The following is a 22,032-nucleotide window of genomic DNA, read 5'->3' as shown; positions in this document are numbered from 1 at the left end:
TAGCGAAACAGCTTTAAATGTAGCTTAGTGTTATTAAAATCAAGATAGGACATTAAGCTGCTCCAAGCACAATTCATTCACCTTCCTGCTTTTTTGAAAACTGACTCTCTATAGCAGTTCTTCAGCTTCCTTGTACAGCTTGTTTGCTATTTATGAAGCTGTCTCGAGTTCTCCAGTGTTTCTATTTCATATGTCTGTCCTCCATTTGTAAGACAAAAAACCTTTTGTAATTCGTAATGTGTCAGATACCATAAACAAATGCGTTCACATTTCAGCAGAGGAGGCACTAGTGTAGAATAATGACTCTGCCATACTCACTAGTCTGAAGTAGTGACTTTTCCACTTGTAGTTCTAGTAGATCTTTTCAAAGGAAGGAATTATATGGTTGGACGCAAGATGGAATATGGAAGAAGTTAAAATGCTTATATAATCCTACCAAAACAACTCATTTTTTATAGTGCCCAAATTTTTCATTTAGCCATATTTCCCAAGCATTTTTGTATAATGATTATTGCATATGAGTAGCAGTTACACTGTTTTGACATTCTTTACCAACACTTTTCTACCATGAGTTAAAAAAAAACCACACACACACACACACAAAAACCAACAAAAACCAAAACACCACCACCCCTTCAAAAAAATCCCCACTCCAACAACTACCAAACAAGGTATGTTTACCTTTTCTAGAGTTAGAAACTCTAGTATGATTATTACTGGGTAAGGTGTTTCTTTCCTGCAGTTGCTGGGATGCAAGAGACAGTGCTGACAGTTACAGGAAGATCCGTGAAAGAGGTGATGAAGCTGGATGATGATGAAACATTTTCCAAATTCTATCGCCATGTGGATTTCCCTTCTTCCTCAGTGCCTTTGGACCTTGATGAGGACTTTGATGCCATCTTTGATCCTTATGCACCAAAGTAAGAACTACTTTTTTCCCCATTGTTTTGAATGCAGACATAGGGCCAGTGCTCAATGTTCAGCTCTAAGTCATCATGTAGGTAGGTGTCTTAGTACTGGGCACGGCCATTTCTTCTGCATAATTCTGAAATCACGCTCCCGCCTGAATTGAGGAACTGATCCTGATGTCTTGTCATTGGATGATTCTCCCTAGAAAAATTACCTGATGGTTATAAACACTGATTGTTTTTCAGGTTGATATCTTCTGTAGCAGAGCACAAACGTGCAGTTAGGCCTACACGCAGAGTCCAGTCCTCAAGAAACCCACTGAAAATGCTGGCAGCAAGACAAGATATTCTTCATGAATACACTGAACAAAGACTGAATGTTGCCTTCATGGAGTCAAAGAGAATGAAAGTAGAAAAAAGTAAGCTAGAAGGGTGATTTGTACAAAACACCATCTTGCTATTTTAATTAAAAGTGAACCAAAATATCCCAAGACAAAAGCCAGAAATGAAGGAATGGAACGTACTCTCTGAGTGGCAATAAACTGATTGAAGTCTAAGGTTGAATGTAGACGGTCTAGGAGGTCTGCAGAGAAGGGTGTGTGTGACTTCCTCAGGGAAAGCTACCTACAACCCCCTCCTGCGTGTAGGTTTAATTATTTATTTTTAGCACAGTCACCTTCTGCAGAGAGAGAGAGAGTGCCACAGTGCCTGCAGGGTGAGGACAGGAGATCAAGGAAAGCAGATCCAATGTTACGTTATGCTGGGGCAAGAGCTGGCAAGAATAGATGAACTTTTGTTCAGGTACACTGGCCTCGATTTTGGGTCCTAATTTTCTCTCAGAAACTAGAATTAGCCTTCTTGACTCCTAAAGAGTAATTTCCATAGAGGATCAGTGCTTCGTGGCAGGGCTTTGTGTTTTACTTGTGACATTGCTTTCTCCTGACAACCAGGCAGACAGCAAAAGACATTATTGTAAAATTTATTCAAAGGTTTGTCAAGCCACTCTTACCATTTGGGGTACAAGTTTTCCTTATTACATTTGAATAAAGAAAGATCATCTTTAAACATTGACTGTATTGATGAAAATGCTAATTATGTGTGTAATACTTTCTTGCCATCTCATGAGAAGCATTTCCCTGCGTTATAAATTCATGAAGTGCTTTGTCTTTGGTTGAGCAACAAGCAGAAGTAGCCAAGAATTTGGGCTTTATGTTTACAGTAAAACATGACTAAGACTTTGAACTGCAAATGGCTCTTGCATCACACTGTCTGAGCCAAATTTTAAGGGAATATCAGTTAATTAGCCTTGAATCTCTGCTGTCTTTTATTATTAATGACTTATAAGGCATTGAAGATCTACGCAGTACTTCACAAAACATTGGGTAAGACATGTTTCCTAACAGAGTTGGTGTTTCTGCCAAATAACATAATTCCGATGCCAACAGTTTACTCTTGGATAATATCTAGAAATTTAGGTAATCCTAAACCCATAAACCTTTTGGGCTAGTGGTTAATCTGAGTTCAACCTGGTTTTGCTGTTTCTATTGATAAGAAGAAAAGCTGGAAATAATGGGCAGAAATTATTTTCTTAATGCAACACCCAATTTTTTAATATAATTTTGTCCTTTTTGTGTGTGTGTCTTTCCTCCAACTTCTTTTTATGTACAAGTGTCTACAAACTCAAATTTCTCAGAAGTAGCACTTGCTGGCCTGGCAAGCAAAGAGAACTTCAGCAACATTAGCCTGCGGAGTGTTAATCTAACAGAGCAAAACTCTAACAACAGCGCTGTGCCATACAAGAAGCTAATGCTCCTGCAAATTAAAGGTATGCTGGAACTGCTTTTACTTTCCATAAATAATAGACTGAATGTAACATGTGGGAGTTGCTACCACAGTTGGATGTTTAGCTTGCTCTAGATCTTCAGCTCAAGATTTCTGTCCAAAACTTAAAAGAATAAGTGACAACTGCGTGACTAAAGTTAAACCTTACAAATAAGTTTGCATTGTGCCACTGGTGTGTGTCTTCCAGGGAGAAAAACACAGTATTTCAGAAATTCTAGCCATCTCCTAACTGTCCCACTCTTCCAGTGCTCAGTATAACTCGGAAGTGACATAACAGTGTTCTTGCTCCACTTCCCCGTACAGTGCGTAGTAATGTATCTGATTCTGCAGAAATAATAGCTACTATTTTGGCAAAGTAAAATTCCTAACACCTTTTACTGCCTACGGATACTCTGTCATAGCCTCACTTAAGCAAATGTAAAGGGTTCTGGAATTTTGCTGCTGTCTGCCATTTACTTAATTCATTTCTTTCCAGAAGGACACAGAGTTGTTAAACCAAGAACAGGAAATAATAAAAATATTAGTTGATAGGAGACAAGTTATTTTGTTTTCTATGAGTAAACTCTTTTTTCACAGTAGTAGTCTTTTAATTCTTTTTTAACAGTCTGTTTCCATATATTTTGCTAAATGTGCTGGGGTTGTTTGTATTTCATTGAAAACAAATTAGATCTTGGCACTTGATAGTAGTAGTTGAAGGAATAAAATTAACTTTATTTTCTCTTTAGGAAGAAGACATGTTCAAACAAGATTAGTTGAACCTAGAGCCTCATCACTGAACAGCGGAGACTGTTTCCTGTTGTTAACTCCACATTTATGTTTCTTATGGGTAGGAGAGTTTGCAAATGTCATAGAAAAAGCAAAGGTCAGTACTATTTGGGAGTTTTATTATTTATTTTTAGAACTGTTGCAGTATATGTCTCTTTGATGAAATTGATCCTTGGTGGCAGTTCTCTCAAAAAGTGGCATGTAACTGATAGTCCATGACAGGTAGATATGCAGGATTCCTGAAAATATGTTTTAGCCCATGCACTGACTGAAAGCTGATGTAGGAGCATGTAGGTTGTGAAGCTGCAAGAGAAAAGAGGATATCCTCAGGATACAGATTTGGACTCAAACAAAAATAGTCTGAATTGCAGGATGTCCTTTTTATTCCCATGTTCATTGAGATCAGGTCTTGTTTTAAGGTAAATGGAAGAATGAATGCATTTCTGTAACTTTTTTTTCCAGTGTCTGTTTATTTAGTGCAACAAATAATAACCATTTCTTCTGTTATTTGCTCTATTATATCCCATTTGTACTGCACAAGAATTCCAAAGACTTAAGCAATCCTCTTCAGATAATTGTTAATCTCTTAGGCTTCAGAACTTGCAACTTTAATTCAGACAAAGAGGGAACTTGGCTGTAGAGCTTCTTATATACAAACTATAGAAGAAGGAATAAATACCCATACCCATGCAGCCAAAGACTTCTGGAAACTCCTTGGTGGACAGACAAATTACCAGTGTAAGCATTCTTATAGTTACAATATCTGATGTTCTATCACAGTAAAACAGTCGAGTCAGTTCTGTTTAGTAAAAGATGTTAATTCTTTTATTATTTTTTACAATCTTTTCCTTAAGCTGCTGGAAGTCCTGAAGAAGATGAAATGTATGAAGCTGCAATAATAGAAACAAATTGCATTTACCGCCTTGTAGAAGATAAGCTCATTCCTGAGGATGACTACTGGGGAAAGGTGCCAAAATGCACCCTGCTACAACCAAAAGAGGTATTGTGCCACTTACTGCTCCTGTGGTAAGTGCAGGAACATGTAACTGATAATGACTTTCAGTAACTGCAAATGCTCATGGAGAGGATCACTGAAAATTGGGTCCTCCATACTTCTGAAAGGCTTCTGAACACTTTGCTGTCTAGAGTGTGCTACAGGTTTCAAGAAATTTGATCATGTTATCTTTAAAGTGAAATACCATTTTAGGAGGTGTAAACATTTTTGTCAACAGTGGCTCACTCCAGAATCATGAAGTGCAAAACAGGTAGCACTTCAGAAAAATAAAAAAAATAAACCCCTGTTTTTATTTCTATCCTTAGCAGACTTTTCCCTTTCAAACAACCATTTCACCCATCTAAGTCAGAATCAGAGCAGATTTCTAAACTAAAGACACAATGCATTTTCTTGAAAGTATCGAGTCACTGCCTCTTTGCTGAGCCAGTTACCCATGTTGTGCTCTGTCAGCCTTCCCTGGCTGCAGGACAAGGCATAGGTCAAAATGTCAGGGAAAGCTGCTGTAACTGGACAGCAATCAGTCATGCAATGGAATCAGGTTTTTAGCAATAAGAGCTCTCTAATCTGCTAGTGACTTAGCTGCCACCTAAAGATACACCTCACAGCATTCCCCATACTTGCTTCCAATCATCCTCAGCAATTAGACATCACAGTACAGACCACTGCCCTGTCTATACTTGCATTGCAGTGCTACTTGTTAGTGTCCTGCAGAAACTCACATATTTGGAGGAGCTTCTGTTCAGCACAAGGAAACTGGAGGATCAGGGTATCACCTAACCTAATAGTAGGTTGTTGGTGTTTTATGTTTGGTTTGGTTTTTAGGTGCTGGTGTTTGATTTTGGCAGTGAAGTATATGTATGGCATGGAAAGGAAGTTACTTTAGCACAGAGAAAAGTGGCATTCCAGCTGGCAAAACACTTGTGGAATGGCACCTTTGACTACTCCAATTGTGACATAAATCCTCTGGATCCAGGCGAATGCAATCCCCTTATACCCAGGTATTGTAACTTAAATTTATTCTCATTGCAGATACCTAGTTTTCTTGTCCTTTTTTCACAGTGTTTAATTTGATTCTATGTCTTTTGTTCCCCTGTACAGAAAGGGACAAGGACGCCCAGACTGGGCTGTGTTTGGCAGACTCACAGAACATAATGAGACCATACTGTTCAAAGAAAAATTTCTTGACTGGACAGAACTGAAGAAACTCAATGAGAAGAATTCTAGTGAATCCCTTCACCAGAAGGTGCATATAATAAACATGCTAGGTATTTCAAACTAGGTGACTTAGCTGGGATAGAAGCCAGGGAAGCTTGTTCTCAAGGAATCCAGAGCACATTTATTATCTTGTGAGCTTTGACCTAGGGGTCAGAGCATCACCTCCTACAGTGAACCCCTAGAGTTGCTTTATATTATTATTATTTATATAGTATTTTATAATTAATTAATTAATTAATTAATTAATTAATTAATTCTATATGAGCCAGGCAGCTCAATGAATGCTGCCAAGGTGGCTTTGACAAGGCATCAAAAGATGACAAGATACTAAAGTACTGAAATATTCAGAAGTCAAACTGGTTGACTGGAACGGTGGGGTAAGAAGAAAAAAAGCTATGTTCAAAGAAATCTCTCCTCTGTGTTTTTTGACAGGAAGAATCCAGATCTGACTCTAAACCATATGATGTCATGCTAATGGTAGCTGTGCCTCAAACAACTGTAGGCACTGTCTTGGATGGAATGAATATTGGCCGGGGCTATGGACTTGTAGAAGGAGAAGATGGGAGGCAGTTTGAAATTATCACTGCATCTGTGGATGTCTGGCACATTCTGGAATTCGACTATAGTAGACTACCTAAGCAAAGCATAGGGCAATTCCATGAGGGAGACACATATGTGGTGAAGTGGAAGTACATGGTGAGCACTACAGGTTAGTGAACAATTCCATTTCATCCTGCTGAAACATGGAGAAGTGTAACTAAAATTGCTGCTCCTAGTGGTGAAATCCAGACCTAGACTCCTTTGGATAAGAGGCTGTTTTAAAGGTTGGGGCTGATAATTTAGCATTCCTAGGCCTTAAGAAGTAGAGCTTCTTATTTTATTTTGTTTAAAAGAAAGCAATAGAAAAAAAAAGTAGTTATTTTTCATTCATCAAATGTAATGCTGTCCATCTGTGCTTTTGCCCAACATTGGTGGTGTACACATTCACAGGACAGCTCATTAAGCCAGAATTGTGTCCACAGCTTAACACCAAAATAACAAGGCAGCTGGACTAATGACAGTGGTCTGAATGTCTTGCAAGAGACGTAGGCTTAGTAACAAGGAACGCCTTTGCTGGATAATTGAGATAGGTAACAATGACAGGAAAAGCTCTTGCCAACCCATTGCCCTTGCTGTCCCTTTTGCTGTTGCTGGAAACCTTTTGCTGTGGGTTTCAGGCTCAGCAGTGTTCTGACAAAGAGCCTGAGTGCAGCAGGTAAAGGCTGAGAATCAGTCAGCTCAGGAAGCCCGTTGGAACTTGCCCTTCTGGCACTAAACTAAGAATAGGTGGCTTTTGTGGTAAATTAAATAGAAATAGTCTAAAAATGATTGTTGGAAATAGAAGTATATTAAAATCAATTGAAAGCAGTGTAACAGTTATACAGCTTTAGGCTTTTAGCCAAAAACTGTAGGTAGGTCTTAGTCAAGATTGTTGAGTCCAGATACTGGCAAATCCAAGAAAAACATGAAAGCTTGTAAGTCTTGGGAGAAGTTCACTAATACTGAACTGTAAACAGACTTCTAAGCCAAATGGATGAAAACATATTCCATCACTCCAAAACAGAATAAATTTTTATGTAGGAGGCAGTACTTTTATGAGCTGAATGTACAGATAGGAGTGAAAACCATAAATTTTAGAAGTGAGTAGTGGTTTGAATATTCTCAACTTGAAAAAAACAGGATGCTTTCTCCTAAGTGTTTCAGTTGGATGCTGCTCAGCACTGCTGGAATCAAGGCAGAAGTTTTAATACTTTTTTAAGAATCTGTTTTAAAGCTCTTAGCTTTTCTTAAAGCTTTGGTTTAGTTATATCCATTTATTCCCTATTCACTGGAAAGAGTGAAATATTCCATAATTGGTTGTATTGTTGAACTTCATTTGCTGTAAACATTATTTGCTTATCATAATAACTAAATACCGATCTTTTAAAAGAAAAAAAAGTTGCTGTTTCCCTGCTGCCAAGGAACAGTGTGTAATGTGGAAAATGAGCCATAATGCACTCTTCTGGTAATATAACTGGACATACCATTTCACATGCAAATTGGCTCAAGTGCTGTCAGTTATTTTTCTCCAGATAGTACCAATCTTTCTACATCTCTTTCTCCTGCCAACAGAGGCTTCTCTGCCTGGGGGGCTCACATCCACCTGAGGAGACAATGCCAACTCTGCATGGGGACACGCTGGCTTGGAGGCCTAATGTTCCTCCAACTGGACATTTTATCTTCCCTGTTCTGGATGGGATAGTGCTGAGCTGGCAGATGAGATTAAACCATGTGCTGTTTAAACCTATAGCCAGCGTACTTTCTTCAGCATGTGCTTTCTGTTTCACAGTTGGAAGCAGACAAAAAGGAGAGCAACAAGTAAGGGCTGTTGGAAAAGAGAAATGTGTATATTTCTTTTGGCAAGGAAGGCACTCCACAGTGAGTGAAAAAGGAACATCGGCACTGATGACAGTGGAACTCGATGAAGAGAGAGGAGCACAGGTGAGCTTTCTAGGTGGCAGACCTGGTAAGATTTGCCTTCCCAGATAGCCACTAATGGTAAATGGGAATTGTCTTTTTTGGCGTCCTCCCTTTCTGTAAAGGTGTTCTTGCCATTACAAATAGTCAGACCTCAGAATTACTTTTGGCGTTACTCCAACTGCCAGAGACATGTAAGCTCCTTTATGGATTGTCATTCCCAAATCTCACCTCTGAAGATTATACTTCTGAGAAAGGCTGAAGGAGGTCTTCTCTCCTTTCAGGAATATGTGAAGCACATATTCATGCCTTCAATTCAAGTACATGTTCAGATAACAGAACTGTCTTCCTAGTGCTGAGGAGAAGCACTTTCTGCAGGCCAAGACAAAAAAATAAATCTGAAATTTTTAATTTGTTTACTTTGTAATTAGACATAAATGGCCTTGTTTTTTATAGATTCTAACAAATGCAGATGCAGCTAGTTTGAAGCCAAGAAGACAGGCTAGCTTTCTTTGTCTTTAGGCAGACTTGGGCTATACTGTGGCTTCACCGTTACCAGCATCCCAGGTGGGAGGTTTAAAGTTAGTTCCTATACCTTGATCATGCTGTAATTACTTTTTTTAACAGCAGTGTAGACATGACCAGCAAGACAGGAGTTCATAGAATAGAAACATAAATGCCCTTGTTCAAGAGCGAGTCTCTGCAACAAAGCTGATTGAGCAATTTGCCATATCAGTTTCCTACCCAAAATACAACATTTAGTGAGCAGATAACATGCACGTTGTCACAGGAACCAGTTTTACAGCAAATTTTGAACCCATTTCAGTTCCTCAGTTACCTCCATAATGGTTTCAAAGAACATCAGTGAAGGTGGACCAGTTCTGTAAAGAGTTCAAATAAAGGTTGGAGTTTAAACCAATCTAAATCAAAGTTTATTTGGTAGTCCTTATCCTCTGAAACTCTTGATTGTTGGATTCTAGCTAGAAGTTTCTTTTAATATGCAGGTCATATATGAAACCCATTGCATGCTGATATATGGTAATTTAAATAATAGTCAGCAGTTTTAAAGCAAAAGGAAAGCCATCTTCATGGATGGCCATAACTATATAATTTTTAATAATCCATAGAGTCTAGTTTTTCTGAGTCTGTATACTTGCTTCATTTTTCTAATGAAAAGTGGTGCTTTCAATTTCCAGGTACAAGTGCTTCAAGGGAAAGAACCCCCATGCTTCCTGCAGTGCTTCCAAGGAGGGATGATTGTGCATGCTGGAAGAAGGGAAGAGGAAGAAGAAAATGCACAAAGTAAATTATTGTTAGTTAAGAGCTTCTGCCCCAAAATCCTTTTTTAGATATTGTGGAGGGCTTTGAATTCAGTCTCAACTACCGTACCCTGTAGAAAGAGGAAATTAATGCCATGAAACTCTTAAGACAGCTTTGCAATGCTTTGTTTCAAGGTAGTCTGTTTCTTCTTTGAGCATAGAAAGATTGTATTGGTGCATATATAAATTGTTCTAGTTGGTTTCTAATTAAGCTAAGTACCTGTTTGCTTTAAAATGTATTCTTTTTTACATAGTCTAGTGAAAAAAAAAAGGTGTTTTTACGAGCAGTTCTTCTGCTCCAAGGAAAGCTCTGAGCTTTTGTTACCCAATCACTCCTTTTTGTAACATATTCCTTAAATGCTATAGTTGAGGTAGGAGAATTTCAATGCAAGTGTAGCTTGGACATGTTCCAGTTTGCACCTGAATGTGACCTTCTGTGCCTAAGGTGCAGAGGGGAAGAGGAGCTGATAGGAATACTGTATTTGTCTTCCTTTTCCCCTCTTATGAAACAGCAGAACTTGACTGTATTGCTCTGTTAAGCTCTTCAGCTCTCATTACTTGTACTCTTGTAGCAAGGTTTCAGAAGGCATCTTTTCTGTACTGGGGTTTCTCAAGTAGTGTTAGCCAAACCTGGTGCTTAGCTAGTTTGTTCTGTGACCATGTAGGTAATGCAGTAGGTGAAATTCATCCAGTGTGAGAAGAGCTGTTCCAGAGGAGAGGGTTTGAATTTTCAATGCCATGTGACTGTGTAATACTGCTGCACTGTTCCTGTCTGCTCCAGGTGACTGGAGGCTATATTGCGTGCGAGGAGAAGTTCCCAATGAAGGAAACTTACTTGAAGTAGCATGTCACTGCAGCAGCCTGCGCTCCCGGACATCCATGATTGTCCTCAATATAAATAAAGCTCTTATCTACCTGTGGCATGGCTGCAAAGCTCAATCTCACACCAAGGATGTAGGAAGAACAGCAGCCAATAAAATAAAAGAACAGTGAGTGTCTGACCTATATTTTGGAGATGGTTATATAGGCTATCAATTTACTTAAAATAGTCTGACTCACAGAAAATTTGAAATAAATAAATCTGTCTTCTGAGTACAAATGCAACATGTGCATGCTTGGTGAGGAGGACAAGCTGGTTTGGTAGAGGGGAGAAAATGTTCTGTAATCACTTTCACTGAAGGTCAAATGCTTTTATTAATAGATTCATAGAATGGTTTGAATTGGAAGGGACCTTCAAGATCACCTAGTTCCAACCCCCTTGCCAGGAGACACCTTCCATTAGACCAGGTTGCTCAAAGCACCTTGAAAACTTTCAGGAATGGGGCATCCACATTCTTCCTACTGTACTAATTACAGTTGCAAAAAAACCCAGACACTTTCTATTTGGAGGGCTCAATATCTGAATACCAAATTAAATTACAGTTGATAAGAGGATTAGAGTCTACTCTTGTGAATAAGGATGAGGAAATTATTTTGGGAAAGCATGCAAGGAGGACATCAGCAGTTACAAAAGCAGGCAGTGAAAATCCCTACTTGAGAGCTCACGTAAGCATCTCCTCCACTCTGGGAATGGGATCAGAAATGGTACGAGAATGGTTGTTGAAATTCCCTATCTTGTTTTTTGATAATTTTTCAAAGTGCTTGTGTTGACATGAAGTGTACAACAAGCCTAGAGGGTACTTTGGGGTTCTAATAATGCAAATGGCCAACAGGTTTGTGTTAGCTGTGTTTGGGGCAGGAACACTGGGTTCACACTCTCTCTCTCTGTGTTTTGTAGATGCCCACTGGAGGCAGGGCTGCACAGCAGCAGCAAGGTGACAATTCATGAATGTGATGAAGGGTCAGAGCCCTTGGGATTCTGGGACGCGTTAGGAAGGAGAGATCGAAAGGCCTATGATTGCATGTTGCAAGGTAGATCTGCCTTCCTGGATTTGGCACTCACATTTTACTTTACTGGTCTTATGGTATTGTAAGATTTAATGTAAAGTTTTTGAAGAACTTCTTGATAGTTGAGATGATCCCTTCAGAGAGATGCTTCCAAAAATCTACTGAGTTAAGTCATACTTTTCTAGAATGAAAGTGCTGGAAAACCAAGTGGTTCATTTTGTTCTCCCCCCTTCTGCTGCCATCTGTATTCAGGCAGCTCAGAGCAAGAGTTAACACCATTACCAGTACACTTTGCTTCTCTTCTGAAGGGATTTAGGAGGCACTTCTGCACACATTCCCATCCAGTCTTTGCATTGAAACTGCCAACAAAGGTAGCAGGGGAGTTGATTTACCAAGTGGAAAATTTGTTAGCTAACTCTGAGTGAGCTTGCTTCAATTAAGCTGCAAAACAGCCAGTTATGAAATGGCTGATAGTAACTAGCCAGGATCAGATTCAAACTGATGGCAGCCAGCCGTTTAACTCAACTTCTTCACAGCTGTTGCTAGTCCGCCAAGACTTCTGGTTGTCTTTCCTGATTTTTCAAAAACCAGAGAATTTACAGTCACTTTAAAAGTGACTATAAATTTTGTTTTTATTTTTCACAATCATCTCTGACATTTTCTGTTGCAAATCTTCTTAAATTTTGTTCTTTTAAGATCCTGGAAAGTTTAATTTCACCCCCCGACTGTTCAGCCTCAGTAGTTCATCAGGAGAATTCTCAGCCACTGAGTATGTTTACCCTTCAAGAGACCCTGCTGTCATCAATTCCATGCCATTCTTGCAAGAGGATCTTTACACTGCCCCACAACCAGGTATATGCTTTAAAATACTTACGTAACAGGAAAACAGATAACTGTATCCTGCAGCAGACAGTGCTTCAGTAGCTGTAAGCACTTTTAACTTGATTTATTGCAGGAAAATGTGTGCACGTGATGCTTATACAGCATTAAGAAATAACTAATTTTTCCCTTACAAAGATGCTGAGAACTAATCGAATGTATATGTATCCTAAAAGCTTGCTATAGAAATACCTTGTTTATGTCAGATAATCAGAGTCCATCTGAGGTTTAGCTGGATGATTAACAAAAGGGATTGGTAAGCTGTGAAAGGATCCTGTTGTCATGCTGACAAGCATGTGAGACTGGGGTTGTTTAGGGGATTATAAGAACTAATAAGTGGCTGATGATGGGTTTGTTATTTTCCGACTGCTTAGCACTGTTCCTTGTTGACAATCACCATGAAGTGTACCTGTGGCAAGGCTGGTGGCCTGTGGAAAACAAAATCACTGGATCAGCTCGAATCAGGTGGGCTACAGACAGGAAATGCGCCATGGAGACAGTGCTCCAGTACTGCAAAGGTAACAGATTGCTGTGCCTGACTGCTTTGAGAGTGTCATACCTTCCCATGCCTTGCCGTCTTGAGCTGAAAGGTGCTCCCCCTATTTTATCAATAAACATCAGCTTATTTGAAGATACATTCTCCACTCTTTCTTAGCAAAGAATTTGCCTAGTAATAGCATTGTTCCCAAATTGCCAAGATACTTTGCTGACTTAATTCTCAGAGGAAAGGTTTTATTTTTTTCTGTGCCCCTAGTGGAGGAGAATAGCTCAGACATCAGATCTCTAAAAGTGAATACTGAGAACACAGCCTCGTAAACCTGAATGCTTTCTGTATAGCTCCTCTTAAATTTCATAAGCTTCTGTGTATCAAAAAGACTGAATGAAGATACTGTTGGCTGATGTAACTGGGTGTTGATTTAGTGAGGGAGGTGGAAAGTCTTTGAAAATCAAGAGCAAGTCTCACATGGAAACTGGTGGCTATTGGAAATTCCGGAGGACAGAGCCTCAGCTCTGTCCTCATTTCTGCAAGATAGTTGTTGCCCCTCAGTGTGCAGTGATTCAAGCTGCATTTGATGATCATGTAAGAGTACAGTGCCTAGAGATTATTTTCTGCACTAGTAGAGGTTCTTTGAGACACCATAATGCTGCCTTCTCACTTCATCTACTATTATGTGAGGCTGAGAACAGTCCTTGCATCTTCTGACAGAAGATGAATAAAGAAAGGTGCGAAGTTACCATGCAGGAGAGAGGGCATAAATAACAGCCGTGTTCTGTTAATTCAGAGCAGTTTCCCACTGTGAACAAGTCGCTGGGGCTTAATTTGTGCAAACTGTGTCCTCTTGCAAGGAAATCCTGATTGCTTATAGACCTTGAGACCTCATGATGCCACTGATTTCTTCTGTAGCAAATAAACTTCATAACTTGTGACACAGTGGATGGTAATGCATTGTCTCCCATGGACATTTGTATATTTGAAGAGGGAAAGTGATATCCTGGTTGGATTCCATCCTTATGCCGATAAGCCAGTCTTTGCTTTGCAATGTTTAGGTCAAATAGGAGTAACAACAAGTGTTGTGTTTCAGTTGTCTTGTGTCACTGAGTGGAGTCGGTAACACCTGGCAGGAGACAGCTGAAAACCCGTACTGCAGACATTGAAATGTGACCTTTACTGGACTGCATTATGGCTCAGTGTGGTTCATCAGGTGTCTCTGGCACTGCCCTACAAAACAGCAGCATTTGTTTAGGAATGGGGGGGCTAAAGACAGGGCAGTTATTGGAAGAGTCTTTGGCTTTGACTGCAGAATTCCTAAAGAAGAGGCCAGTTACTTGTTCACCACCACCCCCAGTTTTTGCAAGTCAAAGATTCATTTCTTTGAAGCCATGTCATACAGCGTGCTTCACAGCAGCATGAAGGTCAGCACAGAGGAACAGAGTCCCATGCAATGAAGTGCCCAGAGCTGCTCAGCAGGCTAGGGAGAGATGAAGGTAAGATCCCAGTCTCATGCACTCCCTGATGCAGTGCTATAATCTTCTGATAATGAAAGTCATGTTTTCTGGTCCCAGCCAGAGATTGAATCAGATGCACATGCTGAGGTTTGGATACTTTTCCAGATTCCTTGAACTTTGAGTTTGATGATGGGAAAAGGGATTAATGCCTTCTGCACTAGATTGAATTTGCTGCATTCAAGTTTTATGCACAGTAGGAAGTTCTTCAGTGATTCCTCAGGGGTCTGAAGTTTAACTCATGTATCATAGGACAAGTTATTTTGCTGGGTGCTCACTTTGCAGCACTTGTGGTTTTTAATTTCTTTGCCATGGGTATTTCTCAAGAGTTTCAGGCTGTGTGGTAGGATAGATACAGAACAAGTTTGTAACTGTTAAAAGACCAATTCTGCTCATACTATTTCTATGCTAAAGATGATGCACACTTCTGTAGCAGTTTTTTTCCATTCAAACTATGCTGTTCTGGTGGTGTGTTGCTTTCATGATCTGGAATTTTGTCAAGCACTTCAAAATTTCACTGCATCAAGCTGTCAGGGCTGTCTAGCTCTTATGTGGTCTTACTTATCAAGGTGTAAAAATTTAATTTCAGTAGTTATTAAGGCTGCTGTAATTATTTTGACTACCAGAATGTAGCTGAGTAATCAGAAGCATTAAAATACTTTTCTCTTATTTTTCCTCTCCATTTCTTTCCTCATCTATGTCCCCCTTTTCCTGCCCCTCCCCTTTTTCTTTTCCTGGTTTGCAGTGTTTGACTACATGATGGCATGAAAGAGACTGATTAGCAGCTCTGGATATCCCTTGAATATATGTAGCAGTTTCCCTTGTGCATAAATCTCCTTTAACTTGTCAAAATATCTTGAAATTTTTTCTGTAGTTTTATTTGCTAAATCAGCAGTCTGGAGAGTCAAGTTCCAGATTGCCAGGAGAGGGAAGAATCTGGTTTGCCCTTCAGTGATACTTACTGAGGAGATCAGCTTGTGCTGAGGACAGAATTCATGGAATGAAAATATTTCTCCACTTATATATAAATTCATCTTACCTATACTGGAACATTGCAAACACCACTCTCTTTTTATTCTTGGCTGAATTACTGAGAGCAGCACAACTAGAACAGATTCACATGTTTTTTAAATGCACAGATTTTTAAGTATTTTTTTTAATAGTTCATGGTAGAATGAACAAATAAACCACAGTGAAAATATGTGAAAGAGAAGGCTTAAAATCAAGTACTCAAATGATAAATCCTCTGTCTAAATTCTAATTCACATTCTAATACATTTGTTAGACTGCTCCACAGAGCTTTTACCTCTAATATGCAGTTTCATATGAACATATTCTCTCAACATCTGAGGTAAGGCCAAACCTGTAGCATTCAGATTTTGCAAACCTAAAGGAACTCCCATGTCCAGCCAGACCCTCTGTTTGCATTCAGCAAAGGTGTTGCATGAGTTCCCTGGGGTGCTCCTTAGCCATGGGGAGGGGCTGTGTTCTTTTAGACCCTCCTGCCCGACAGCCCACAGGCATCAAGTGCAGGTAGGGACTACAGTAAAAACCAGGGCCTTCTGCAATAGAGGAAGTCTTAGGGCATTAAAGATGCTCTGAGACTGAATGTAGGGAATAACAGAATTTTTTAATAAGCAGTTCTTACAGAAGATACAGCTCTCGGAAGTGAGGTCATATCATGTTACTCTGTTACTTTCACCTGTGAGCTTTGCACCATCTTCAGCTTTTCCATTGCCCATCTGGAAAAAAGATTTGTTTAGACTGAGTTGTTTGAATCTGAGTAAGATGAAGGTACAATATATTTTTTGAATTATAGTTTCTCTCAGTCCCTGGCTGCCTGTCTACCTTTTTCAATAATACTTGGAGTTTATCAGGGCTTTCGAATCCCTGGGGAATGAAATCATTCCCTTTGTTCACTAGGACGTGGCATAATGACTTTAACCACTTAAAGTCATCACTGCTGGGCAGGGTTATGTCCATGTCCTGCTACTGTGTGCACAAATACATGTTTTAAAGAAGCAGGACTGTCTTGGAAAATCATCAGTAAATACTATCCAGCCATTGCAATACCTCTGTTAACTTTCAGATCCAATTCCTTGAATTCATAATAACAAAATTATTGTGTTACACTTCAGTATCCCAAGAACAGTTTAAACATTCTCACTTAAGCCTCCAAGCTTAAGCTTTGTCGGCTGCTGGCAGGACACTTCTGCTGAGCATGCCAGAAGGTTTCATTTACCTGAATTTGGCTGATTTCAGACCATTACACTCTGCTTACTCTATTCAAACTCTGTTTTTGTAAGACAAGAAAGGCACTGGGTTAGGAGTAGCTTTTGGAGATTTTCAGCATACATGTTTTGATCTTTGTGGTCAGTTACAGTAAAATGCAGGTCTAAGAATACTGAAGAACATGTTAGAAGGTCCCATGCTAATTTTCAAGAAAAAAAACCCTGTTGAAATTTATTCTTACTGCCTTAAATTACTTCAGCTTTTCAGGAAAGAATTAAACATTCTAAGGAGGTAGCTTTGGATAGTGGGTTGCATTGCAAAATATGGTACCATTTGTAATTTCTCATTTATCTTTTTTTTTCTTTTTTTTTTTTATTTTGACTGGTTTTAGGAAAAAATGTAAAGAAGCCCCCAAAATCCTATCTAATTCATGCTGGCCTAGAGCCTCTGACATTCACTAATATGTTTCCAAGTTGGGAACACAGGGAAGACATCGCGGAGATCACAGAAATGGTAAATCTTTTCATTGCACTGGCTGTTTCCTATTGCTAGTAACTGTGTCTTGTGTTGTCAGTAACATTTGTTTGTGCTGTTTATGACAGCTTGTTTGTGCTGTCAAGCCCCAAGATCCGGAGAATGAACTTAGAAAGCACAGTTCAGGAGTCTGCGCAGGAAAAAAACCAACAACATAGCTAATGTCTGACTGGGAGCATGAATATCAGAGGCATTCCTTGTTGCTTTTTCATGTAACTTTTCATATTCTCTTTTTGTTAAAAACAGGAAGAAAGTGTTACCTGAATCATCTCTTAGAAAGAGATGTGCTAGAGTTTAGCAGAACAGCTGTTTCAATCATGCAGCAACATGCAGTTCTGGTCTGTCCACTAGATTTAAAGTGCAGGGGAGCAAAACACCCTGCAAAAGAGCAGCTGGCTCCAAAGGCTCCAGTACTGACTTCCTCACCTGGGATGTAGAGTCACAGCCAAATTACGTGTGGCTGCTTTAAAAGCTTCCAGTCAAGAGGCATCTCAAGGCAAATGACATTTTCTGTTTTGTAAGTCTTCTGCAGCCATCTTTAGTGCAAAACAGTGGGTTCATGACTAAACACAGATTTCAGCCTCAAACTGAGTACAGGACATCCTTCTGCTAAGTGCAGACATGTTTTTAGCTGTGAAATTGTTGTAGGGCAGGGCTTTTGGCCTCTGTGCACACCTGGATGTACAGCTCTGTGCTCCATGGCCCAGGCAGAGCAGGTTATCCCATGCTATCTGCAGAATTCCATGAGCACGGTTGGTGGTTTCAGCATTGTGATCCTGTTCTCCATTTTCCTTTTCTCTTCCAGGATGCGGACGTTTCTAATCAGATAATACTTGTAGAGGATGTGCTAGCCAAGCTGTGTAAAACCGTGTATCCATTAGCAGATCTTTTAGCTAGGCCTCTGCCTGAGGGAGTTGATCCACTGAAGCTTGAAATTTATCTTTCAGATGAGGACTTTGAGGTAAGAAGAGAATAGGTGCATCGTTACTCTCTGCATCTGTCTAACCATGCAGTGAAGCCATTTACCGGTTATGCTACTTAAAAGTGGTTTTGCTAATGGCATATCTTCTTGTTTTAAATGCAGGTTGCATTAGAGATGACAAGAGAGGAGTACAATGCACTGCCATCTTGGAAGCAGGTTAACCTGAAGAAGGCAAAAGGACTTTTCTAAGCTGTGTTTATGGGAGTGAGCACTAAAGGGATGTCCGTTCTCACTTTCTATGTCCTTTAGAAGAATTGTACCCTATATTTACAGAACAAATAAAAATAATCTGAAGTTATTAGTGACTACCTATCTGGAGGTGTGTAATATTATAAAAGGCCAAGAGAACTCTTTGAAAATGGAATTCAATTTTGACTTTTAAAGGCAACATGTTTAAGCTCGGCTCTCCTATGCACTTAAACAGTAGTTTCTTGAACTACTGCTTCAGGTGTCCTTTGGCTATATACAATACTTGCCATTTTTGTTTTTAAAGAAGTTCTCTTTGTAAAGTGTTATTTTGTTAGTTTGTGGATTACAAAGAATTTATATTTATATAAACACATAGAACAAGTATGTATTTAACAATGCAATATATATTCACTTTCGAGACTTTCATGTCAAAACTACAGAAAAGTAGCTGGATGGCAGTTGCTTGTACTGAATTAGCTATACCACCAATATGTATCTCCTACGCATTCTGAAAAGTTTCTCTTTGCAATAGTTTAAGAATTGTTCTCAGTGCTGCTTCAGGTGCTAAACCGAACAAAGCGTTTGTATTTATAGCATGGATTTCTTGAGAAACTATGCGAATCAACCTTTATACTTTATTATCCAAAAATGTATAGTGCCTTGTTTTTTGTGTACAGTTTATATACAAAAAAAAGATTGGTCTGCATTTTGAAGATGGCTTAGAACAGTCTCCCATGTTACTTTTATAATAGTAGAAATAAAAACATCTCAGTTTCTAATACTTGTTGTAAACATTAAAAATTCTTTTGTGATATAAGAACTGAAAGTAAAAGCTTCTGAATAAACTCCTAGCGATGCTCTGGCTTGTCATTATCTTGTACTGCTAAGTAATTGGAACCTTCCATAACGTGGTATTTTCTCAAAATATTTTAACTTTAGATGTCTGCAGGTATTGTACAGAGTTATAATTTGAGAAGCAGATAATGTAGAAAATAATCAAGGTATGAGATAAAATTATGTTGGGCAACACTTCAATGCTGAATGTTGGAACAGTCACACAACTCTTGTATCTTTTGGGTTTCCCTGTTTTATATATGAAACCAAAATTGTTATGCTGATTTTCAAACTTTGAAAAAATCTTTTCAACCTTTGTGCAATTGGGAGTAAAACTTGAGCTGAAAATGAACATTGTGTCCATTCTTTCAATAAGCACTAAAGTCAAAATCATTTTCATTCAGCTAATTACGACATTGAATAGAATCATCGGGTAAATATTTGTTATTGTTTGAAATGGTTTTTTAGGCATTTGAAATTTCTATAACAAGTTCTGTGGTTCCCCTCTGGTAGATTAGTGGGTTTCACATTTTCATTCTTGCCAGCATAAGTTTCCTTCTGCCCCATAGCTGTTCAGAGTTGCTCCTGGCCTGCAGAGGTGCTGTTGCTGCTCGACCTTTGAATGTGTGAGGTCCGGATTTCCTCAAGATCTGCAGGAAGTATTGCTCCACAGTTAATCTTGTTTTGACAGATGGGTTAATAAGTTGTAAGCAAGCCTTATAAGGAAATTAATTAAAAACTTAGAAATAAAAAACTTAGAAATACACAAGTACAATTCACCTGACCTATTACAGGTGAATTTTCAGCACTGGAATATTTCCTTTCATGTACGTGGTTTCTGTCAAGAACTGAAATGAAATAACCCAAGAAAATCACAGCAACAGTATTCAGATGCTTCTTACACAGCCTCCAGCAAAAAGGTGTTTAGATGCCAGTTCCTCAGAGGTCCTCATCTGCCTTCTGCATGGGATACACTATTAGTTTGAAAATGCAGGTCTTTATAGTGACAAGTTTATTTTTCAAGCACTGAGAGGTTTCCAAAGTCACTGCTGTATTCGTCTAAGTATTTTTGCACCCATATATTTTCCTCTTTCACCTTCTCTGGTGATAAAATCAAGCAGGAATTAGGTTTTGATTATTCATGTTCAGTCTGTTCCATGGGGGTAGCAGGTTTCTCTGTTTTGATTTTTCTACTCAACAGCTGATTTGCATAGCATGATTGACCTTGTTTTTCCCTCTGGCAGGGTAGTATCATTTGCTTTTGTGTTTTGAAAACACCATCAGTCCTTCAAGTGCTGCTGAAGGGCAACATTCACCCACCTTTAAAGCCTTTAGAATCTCAGCTAAAAGGCAAGATGAGCTAGCATGGGACCCACAGGCAGTGAAACAATTCACTGTTGTCAGTTCCTGTAAATTTTACACAATTTGCTATCTAATGTCCCAGTTCCAGGAACCACTACACAAAACCCAACTTTCTGCTCAGGTGCTTTGCTCATAACTTTGCCCAGGGAAGCTTCAAGGTTTTGCAGAAAATATTTTATTATCCATAATATACTTGTTACCTATCAAAATGCTTTTCTGAAATGTGAAGCTGGCAACAGAAAGCAAGTCAGTGTAAGGACTCAGACAGAACTAATTTCCTGCTACCTTTCCACTCCACTATGGGGATCCCATTTATGGTTGGAAATTAGAATCACAGAATATGCCGAGTTAGAAGGGACTCACAAGGATCATGGTGTCCAACTCCTGGCCCTGCACAGGACTATCCCCAAGAGTCACACTGTGTGCCTGAGAGCATTGTCCAAACGCTTCTTGAACTCTGTCAGGCTTGGTGCTGTGACCACTTCTCTGGGGAGCCTGTTCCAGTGCCCAACCACCCTCTGGGTGAAAAACCTTTTTCTGATATCCAACCTAAACCTCCCCTGGCACAGCTTCAGGCCATTCCCTTGGGTTCTGTTGCTGTTCACCACAGGAAAGGCCATTAAAATCTTCTTGAACTGTGTTTACACCCCTGCATGGGAAATGGAGCTGAAACAGATCTTGTCTGGGTAAGGGGAGTGGGTTAGTTTGTTTGCTTGCATGGGTTACCTGGTGTTATCTCCTTGTTTCAAATAGACCCCTAAGAACACTATGTCTAGGGTGAACTTGAAGGCAAAGTTTCTGGTGTAGGGAGTCTGTGCATGAAAAAGGCAGTTCTATCGACCCCACAGCTTCCAGGCCTTGAGCCATGATTTTTATCTCCTATAGTTTTGAACTGCCCCATCCTTACCCTTAAAAATGCAGTTCTTTGACTGCACAATCATTCCAGCACAAATAAGGATTTTTTTAGCAGTGAGATGGGCTGGAAACATGGATACATCAGTATGCCCCAAAACAGCAATTAAAACATTATGTCTGAAAAATCTGCTGCCTGTATGCTTCAGCCAGAAGAGGAGGGAAACTGGGAGGTGGGTAAAAGGAAAAAAACCTAATCTTTAATTGGTTGGGAGAGCTTGTTTCTGTCTATCACCATCCCACCTGTCTCCCAAACAGGTACTTGGCTGAGGAGGAGTTGTGGACCCACATGCACAACTGGTGAAAGCTGATTCTGAGCTTCTCTCAAAGCCTGTGGTGATTTCACGGATAGGGCAGTGGCAGGTTGGTGCAGTGAGTCCAAGTGTTTCACGGCCCACTGGCGTAGAGCATTAACCCTGCTTGACTGCAGTTGCAGCAAGAACAATTTGACCAGTCTCTGCTACTAACTCCCAGTCTTTGTTTCCATTTTGAATTGAGTAGTAGATGAGGAGAAATAGCTTAAGTATTGATATACTCCAAAGTGCCTGCTTTCCACTGAGGCCCCAGTTGACCTGATGCACTCTCCCAGTATGATGCTGGCAGTCAACAGCTGATGCTGCAGGGAATTCCCTTTTGGGCACCGGGTGAGGATTGTGC

At 39.6% G+C, this 22,032-nt stretch overlaps 1 protein-coding gene across 11 annotated transcripts in view; it reads left to right on the top strand.

The window, feature by feature from the left end:
- The window catches only part of SVIL (supervillin), a 110,099-nt gene extending 90,646 nt beyond the window's left edge, over positions 1–19,453 (top strand). For all 11 annotated transcript variants that reach the window (XM_017820232.1, XM_017820233.1, XM_017820227.1 and 8 more), the window contains 18 exons: positions 743–920; positions 1,155–1,327; positions 2,578–2,733; positions 3,476–3,612; positions 4,106–4,253; positions 4,370–4,515; positions 5,353–5,528; positions 5,629–5,773; positions 6,178–6,454; positions 8,114–8,265; positions 9,438–9,543; positions 10,342–10,549; positions 11,338–11,471; positions 12,144–12,299; positions 12,701–12,844; positions 16,954–17,075; positions 17,902–18,057; positions 18,181–19,453. In XM_017820232.1, the coding sequence (XP_017675721.1) occupies positions 743–920; positions 1,155–1,327; positions 2,578–2,733; positions 3,476–3,612; positions 4,106–4,253; positions 4,370–4,515; positions 5,353–5,528; positions 5,629–5,773; positions 6,178–6,454; positions 8,114–8,265; positions 9,438–9,543; positions 10,342–10,549; positions 11,338–11,471; positions 12,144–12,299; positions 12,701–12,844; positions 16,954–17,075; positions 17,902–18,057; positions 18,181–18,267 (2,801 nt within the window). In that variant the 3' untranslated portion in view covers positions 18,268–19,453. The remainder of the gene's footprint in view (positions 1–742; positions 921–1,154; positions 1,328–2,577; positions 2,734–3,475; positions 3,613–4,105; positions 4,254–4,369; positions 4,516–5,352; positions 5,529–5,628; positions 5,774–6,177; positions 6,455–8,113; positions 8,266–9,437; positions 9,544–10,341; positions 10,550–11,337; positions 11,472–12,143; positions 12,300–12,700; positions 12,845–16,953; positions 17,076–17,901; positions 18,058–18,180) is intronic.
- The last annotated feature ends 2,579 nt before the right edge of the window (positions 19,454–22,032 follow it).

The sequence above is a fragment of the Lepidothrix coronata genome, unplaced genomic scaffold, assembly GCF_001604755.1.
Source record: "Lepidothrix coronata isolate B3197 unplaced genomic scaffold, Lepidothrix_coronata-1.0 Scaffold80, whole genome shotgun sequence".
In the NCBI taxonomy this organism is placed as follows: domain Eukaryota; kingdom Metazoa; phylum Chordata; class Aves; order Passeriformes; family Pipridae; genus Lepidothrix; species Lepidothrix coronata.
The sequence above is the reverse complement of the archived record's forward strand: the minus strand, read 5'-3'. Positions and strand labels throughout refer to the sequence as shown.